At 47.7% G+C, this 7367-nt stretch overlaps 1 protein-coding gene across 2 annotated transcripts; it reads left to right on the top strand.

Moving 5' to 3' along the window:
* Positions 1 to 771: 771 nt before the first annotated feature.
* On the top strand, positions 772 to 6336 carry LOC132005581 (natural cytotoxicity triggering receptor 1-like). 2 transcript variants are annotated; one of them, XM_059382851.1, is made up of 8 exons: positions 772 to 912; positions 996 to 1031; positions 1215 to 1499; positions 3043 to 3321; positions 3582 to 3632; positions 4374 to 4421; positions 4544 to 4756; positions 6219 to 6336. In XM_059382851.1, exons 1-7 carry the CDS (start codon positions 879 to 881, stop codon positions 4732 to 4734), a joined length of 924 nt encoding a protein of 307 aa, XP_059238834.1. In that variant the 5' UTR covers positions 772 to 878; the 3' UTR covers positions 4735 to 4756; positions 6219 to 6336. The 2 variants fall into 2 exon arrangements, with proteins under 2 accessions (XP_059238834.1, XP_059238835.1); XM_059382852.1 differs by lacking the exon at positions 6219 to 6336 and having other exon boundaries at positions 3585 to 3632; positions 4544 to 6210.
* The last annotated feature ends 1031 nt before the right edge of the window (positions 6337 to 7367 follow it).

The following is a 7367-nucleotide window of genomic DNA, read 5'->3' as shown; positions in this document are numbered from 1 at the left end:
GATTCATTGTTTGCATATAACACCCTGTGTTCCATGCAATACATGCCCTCCTTAATACCTATCACCAGGCTCACTCATCCCCCACCCCCTCCCCTCTAAAGCCCTCAGTTTCCCAGGGTCCATAGTGTCTCATGGTTTGTCACCCCTCCAGTCCCTCCCCTTCATTTTTCCCTTCCTTCTCCTAATGTCCTCCGTGCTATTCCTTATGTTCCACAAATAAGTGAAACCATATGGTAATTGACTTTCTCTGTTTGACTTATTTCACTCAGCATAATCTCCTCCAGTCCCGTCCATGTCAATGTAAATGGTGGGTATTCATCCTTTCTGATGGATGAGTAATATTCCATTGTGTGTATGGACCACCTCTTCTTTATGCAGTTTGTTGAAACATTGTAACAAATCCTTGGAAAAGATAGTGTTATCATTTCATTCTGTTGAAGTCAACCCACTGACCCAAGCATATGCATACCAAACAAAGGGGAGCAAAGATTAAACACATATTTTTTTAAATGATTCTACAGTTTCTGCTCTGTACACTACCCTATCCCTTTCCTGGGCATAATATCCACATTTTAAAATAGGTCAAATTTTGACCTATTAGAAGAGGACCCTAATATGAGTTTCAGATGGGGCAGACAATTGTCAGAGGATCTGGTTAGAGCACAGAGATGATCAGATGTGTCTGGGGACCATGACCTGTCTTTATGCCTCTTGGTCAGAGGTATAAGGAAGACTGTGAATCTTCTTGTAAGAAGTCCGTGTGAAAACCCCATGGCGATTAGTGCTGGGCTTCACCCACCACATCCTGTGCACCTTCCTGCCCTACTGGACTCAGTCTTCACCCAGCTGCTCCACATTCACCTGGTAGGATCAGTGCTATGACCTCTACACTCACTGCCCTGCTCTACCTTGGTGAGTTCTTGCGCATGAGAGAGATGGTATCCAGGGGTCTGGGTGTGGATGGGGCAGCCTGTCTCACTGTTCCTATCTTCCAGGGCTGTTCCTGAGCCAGACTGTCAGCACCGAGAAGCGTGAGTCCATCCCTCAGAGCCCCAGAGTCTCTCTACTAGGCTCAGACAAAGTGTGCACCTAGGAGCCACCAGAGGAGAGAACAGGGCCTCTGGTTTTCTAGGAAGGCTTGGTGCCAGCAACCGGGTGGACATTTGGGTGGGAAGTTGCTATATCTGGAACTCCAACCTCTGATTCCCTTCCAGAGAATCTTTCAAAACCCATCATCTGGGCCAAGCCAGATTTCATGATTCCAAAGGGAAAGCAGGCGCGTATCTTCTGCCAGGGGACTCCTGAGGCTGTGAAGTACCAGCTGTATTTCGAGGGACACCTCTTTCTTCAGCAGAGCCCAAAGCAACATGGAAGGAGGAACATAGCCATGTTCCACATCCCAGCCATGACCCCACTCACTGCAGGGCAATACAAGTGTATTTACCGAAGCAAGAAGCTCTGGTCAAACCCTAGTGACCCTCTGGATCTGGTGGTCACAGGTAACTGTCCCATCCTCGGCCTGAATTCGGGGAGGGTCATCACATATTTATTAATCTCCTTCAGTGTCATTCAGGCTCTCTTTGTGGTTGTCTGTGACCTAGAGGCAGGTTGGTCATAGGTCAGGTTCTCCAGGTGAGAGGCCCTGACATGGATGTGTGTGTGCATGGGGCAGGGGGGTGGGGGAAACCCTGGGGGGGCATCATCAAAAGTGACCCCAGTGATGAGGAGTGAGGGGAACAGGCCAGGCAAAAGGCAGGAGCTGACCACAGTGCAGTTTCAGCAGACACTTCAGCCGAGCAATGGAGTTCTGGACTTGGGATGGTCCTTCTGGGCCTGGGATAGTCCTTCTGGACCTGGGATGGTCCTTCTGCATGGTCTCAAGATCTCAAGATAAGGCTAGGGGTTTTGTACCCACTAGTGTCAGCCCCTTCTGGGGAGGAGATTATATTCAAACATCCATGCTTATGTGGCACTTGCACCCTAGCGGGGGAAAGACAGACCATAAGTCTAAGTCAGGACAAATCAGTCCGTCATGGGCACCTGAGGAGTAAATGATATGGAAACAGACAGAGTGGAATGAGGTTGGGAGGGAAGGCGGTCTCAGGTACAGGGGTTGCCTTCAGCTGAGGGATGTGGCTCTCAAACTCAAGCAGGTATCACAATCATCTGGCAAACATGGATATCTCTAGTGCTCCCAGGTTCATGAAAGCATTGTTCACAATAGCCAAAAGCTAGCAACAAGCCCAATGTCTACTGACAAAGGAATGGATAAACAAAATGTGGTCTACCCACACAAGGGAATTTTATTCGGCTTTAAAAAGGAAGGAGACTCAAACACCTGTTATGTCGTGAATAGACCTTGAAGGCATTGTGCCAAGTGAGATAAGTCAGTCACAGAAGGACAAATACTGTAGGGATCACTTCCATGTGGGACTTAGGATGGTCAAATTCATAGAGACAGAAGGCAGAATGTGGGGTGCCAGGGGCTGAGGGATGGTGATGGAGAGAGGGTGCTTAGTAGCGGGGACAGTTTCAGTTCTGTAAGATGAAAAGAGTCCTGGAGATGGATGGTGGTGATGGTTGCATGACAATGTGAATGTAGTCAATACCACTGAATTGTCCCCATACAATTGGTTAAGATGGTAAATTTTATGTGTCATGTATTTTATAGCAATGGAAAACAATAACATTTTTTTTAAAACACAGTTGACTGCCTTACCCCTGAGTTTCTGATGTAGTGGGTCTGGTGTGGATCCTGAGAATCTGCATTTCTAATAAGCTTCCAGCTGATGGTGATGTCACTGGCCCCAAGGATCTCTAACTCTGAGAACCATTGATGTCTGGCAATCCCCACAGAGAGAAGGCTAGAGGAATGAGTGTCTCAGTCTTGAAGGGTGAGATCAGCGAGGGTGTGTCCATGACCAAAGCAGAGGGAGATACTGATTCTGGGGAGTGACATCCCAGTCTTAAGGCCAAGGAGGAAAGGGCACATAGGAGGCGGGATAAAGACTCTCTTAAACTACCTGTCTCCTTCCCCCACAGAATTGTATGACACACCCACCCTCTCTGTCCATCCTGGGCCTGAGGTGACCTCAGGAGAGAACGTGAGCTTCTACTGTCGGCTAGGCACTGCAACAAACAAGTTCTTTCTGCTCAAGGAGGGAAGATCCCCTCACCCTCAGCACAGATACGGGAACACCCAGGTGGAGTTCCCCATAGGTCCTGTGACCACAGCCCACAGAGGGACGTACAGATGTTTTGGCTCTTATAACAACCATGCCTGGTCCTTCCCCAGTGAGCCTGTGAAGCTCCAGGTCACAGGTGAGGAAACCCTCAGATTTCCCCCACATCTTCTCCAGAACCCCAAGTGAACCCCAACCAGTGATGAGGAAGACAGCAAAGGGACAGGTGGAAAGAGGCAGCAGGCACCTCCCTGAAGTGCCCTCCCTCACATGCATTTTGGGGAGGCCCAGCTGATTGTTCCTGAAGAAGAGGAACAAGGAGGGGGAAGACGCAAGGACTCGGTGGGAAGACTGGAGGAAACCCAAAACCCTTATGGTTTTCTTTGTTTCCACTGCTAGAAGATTTTGGGGACACCAGCCTTGCACCCACAGAGCACACCTCTTTTTCTGGTGAGTAACAGTTACCTCTAAACTTGGGGGGGGGTGATTAGAGCCTCTCAGTGACACTAAGAAATGTTGCTTTTGTGGCACTTGTATCCCAAGTGGGAAACAGACCATGAGTCAAAGTCAGAGAAACAAGCTCAGCATGTAGCACAGGGGGAGCAAACAGTGGTGTGGAGGAAAGATAGAGCAAAACAAATGGGGTCAGGGTGACCGGGAGGGCGGGTGGCAATATTAGAACTGTCTGAATTGCCTCACAGAGGAGCAAAAACCTGAAGAACTGAGGACATTTGTTCTGTGGCTACCTGAAAAAGAACGTTCCAGAGAGAGGGAATGGCCACTGCATATGGCAGGGGGAGGGTGAGCCCCAGGAGTAATTTCCTGCACCGGGAGTGACCTTGCATGCATGTTAGTGGGGATGGGGAGTGGGCTCAGAGCCTGGAAGAAAATGGGGAGATTGTGAGTCATCCAATGTGTGAGGAAGAAGCCATGTTGACCGAGGTAATGAGGAAGCTGATGGCCAGAAGGAAAACATGCCTGGCGTGAGGTTCTGGAGCTAAATTCCCCCCAGGTTCACCTGTCCTTTGGCTCTTCTTCTCACCAGACATATGAAGCCACTAGGACCTTGAGGGTGGGGTGTGGACCTGGAAAAGCTGCATGAGGCCATGGGGCCCATCCGAGGGAGGAGAGGTGGCCTGGTGTCCAACACTCTCTCTTTTTCTCACTGCTTTACTTTCCTTTCACCCACAGACTATTGGGATCTTGACTTGGTAACCACAGAGGCAGAATTCCAGCAAGGTAGGCAAGCAGTGGGTGTGCAGGCTGTGAAGGAGTGTAATCTAGAATGGGGAGAAGGAGAGAGGCGGGACGAGGTATGTGCACCCATTCCTGTCAGTCCTCGGTCTGTCCTCTGACCCCAGACCTTGCCTCCTGGGATCACACTGCCCAGAATCTCCTTCGGATCATTCTGGCTTTCCTGGTCCTGGTGGCACTCATGTGCCTCCTGGCTGAAGACTGGCTTTGGAGGAAGAGGGCACAAGAAAAAGCCAACGGGGCTTCAAGTCAGGAATGCAGGAGAAGGTTCAGAACACAGAGACGCCTGAACGAATGACCAAGAGATGTGCTGGTCCCAGGTAGAGCTGAACTCTGGCCTTGACCCTGAGCTGAGCGAGCTCTGTGTTGTACCCACAAAGGGGGGTTCCCTGCAGGACACTGAGGGACAGCTGCATGGAGTCTGGCAAAGCTTGTTGGGCAGGGTGGGATGAAAGAGCTATATTTCCCTCCAGACAGACCCTCTTGTCTCTTCCGGGGTGTAAGCATTTTTGTGCCTGCCTGATGCGAACCAAAGCTTTAACCACTCTGGTTTTCCCCCAGAATATCTCCTTTGTTAACAGCATGGCCACAAATATTTCCTTCCTACTTTGGTCTTCATCCCTTCTTCTTTCCATTGCTGCAATATGTCATTCAAGATATTTAATAACCAGTACAGAAAAAAATAATAACCAGTATAGAAAATAATAATAATAACCAGTACAGAATAGGCATTTATCAAAAGCAACAGGAGCCAGTGAGGCACCAACAGGTCAAAGGAGATACAGACCGTGAGCACACATATGGCTGAATGTGTCCTAGCTGGATCTCAGCCTTGCCCCGATTCCTATACCACTACAGGCTTCTGTCTTCCTTGCTTCTTTATCCAGACTTTGCCTTCTTCCTCGGGTCTCCCCCAAGAGAGCTCCCAAACCCTCCATCTCAACATCAGATATCACCTCCATGCTCCCAAAGCACTTTCTGTTCATCTATAATAGCACCAGGGCTCTAACATTGCATACATATCCATTTTCCCATCTCTACCGTGAACTTGTGTGAATTAAGTCTGTGCTGGATCTGATGACTGTGCTCACAGCTCCTGCCACTAAGAGAGCTCTCCAGAAATATATGTCAGGTCAGTCAGTACACAAATGGGGCAGTAGTGCAACTTAGCCCTTGAGACTGCTGACTATTGTCCTTGAAATGCTGTCTGGACACTTTGTTCCTTGAGAACTTCCACTGGATCAACCCATTAATATAATCATGATGTGGGTCCCTCCCCCCGTCAAGACTCTGATGCCTCACACAGCTCAAATCCATTCTCTAAATCTGAATTTTCTGTTACGCATCAGAGAACATTAATTCCAACCTCAAAGGGGTGACATGCATGTTTAACAAGATAAAGAATGTCGGGGCACCTGGGTGGCTCAGTGGGTTAAAGCCTCTGCCTTCAGCTCAGGTCATGATCCCAGGGTCCTGGGATCGAGCCCTGCATTGGGCTCCCTGCTCAGCAGCGAGCCTACTTCCTCCTCTCTCTCCCTCTCTCTCTCTCTCTCTCTGTCTACTTGTGATCTTTGTCAAATAAATAAATTAAATATTTACATACAAAAAAAAAAAAAAAGAATGTCACGAAACCAGCATAGGCTCTGACACATGGAAGTTAGCCCAATGCACAGCAGCTGTGACTATCCTGAGTATTACAGGGAATTGAAACTCATACCAATTGTTACCTCAAAACCAGTGGACCAGTACTAAACATCCTTCTTTCTGTTCTTCATCTGCTAGGTGTTCACGGACCAAGGACTGTGATACTAAATCATCACAATGTTCTTCTTTTTTTGTCTAAAAAAAATCTTTATTTTATTCTATAACTTGAAAAATAAATTCAATTTTATGTATAGAATTCTAAATGCCTGTTCTTTTCTTTCTACATATTAAAGATAATATTGCATTGTTTTCTTTCTTTTTTTATTTAATTTTTTAAATTTATTTTCAGTGTAACAGTATTCATTGTTTTTGCACCACACCCAGTGCTCCATGCAATCTGTGCCCTCTCCAATACCCACCACCTGGTTCCCCCAACCTCCCACCCCCCCAACCCCTTCAAAACCCTCAGGTTGTTTTTCAGAGTCCACAGTCTCTCATGGTTCATAATGTTCTTTATCCAAGACATGACGGACTTCTTCGGATTGTGTTTATGACAACCCAGATTTTCCATATTCTAACCCGTAGTAGGAAACCTACAGTTTCAAGGGGGGAAAAAACGGTGTAAGGTAGAAAAATTTGGGGTCTCCAGAGGTAAGTGCAGGGGCCTGAGAGCCTCCTCAGAGAGGTGGGGGGGGTCTTTTCCACACAAGGCTGTTCCCCTCACTCAAAGTCTTCCAAAACTGGCCAATAGGAGTAGACCAGGTGGTTAAGTAGAACATTGCTCTTCTTGAAATGTTAACCCAGTTTGTATTCCAGACAGCAAAATGAAGCATGGGGAGGGACAGAGGGAGGGAAAGGTGGAGGAAGTACTGGCGAATTGCTTGTCATGGAGATTTATTGGAAACACTCAAAAGCACTTCCATTTATTTCTCAGTGGTTAGAACCTAATAGCTTTCCCAGTTGGATACAAAGGAGGCTGAGAAAGATAGCTTTTATTTCAGGCGTCTCTGTGACAAGATCAATAGTGGCATTCCTATGACCAATGGAGTAAGGAGGGGCGTGACAGAGTTGTGATAGGCACTAGCAGTCTCTTTGACAAGACCCTACTATGTGCCGAGCACTGGTGAAAGGACCACATCCCTGGGCTGATTGTCCAGGAGAGCAGATCTTCAAGAGAGTGAGTAAATGCAGTGAAAGGGTTTAAGTTGGGATCAAAGAACTATAGGATGATAGTGGAGCTTCTTTTATGCAAAATTCCATTCTGTAGAGACATTGAGGCAGGCATAC

This window comes from Mustela nigripes, chromosome 17, assembly GCF_022355385.1.
Source record: "Mustela nigripes isolate SB6536 chromosome 17, MUSNIG.SB6536, whole genome shotgun sequence".
NCBI classification, from domain to species: domain Eukaryota; kingdom Metazoa; phylum Chordata; class Mammalia; order Carnivora; family Mustelidae; genus Mustela; species Mustela nigripes.
Note: the sequence above shows the minus strand (reverse complement) of the source record. Positions and strands in the feature narration are given on the sequence as shown.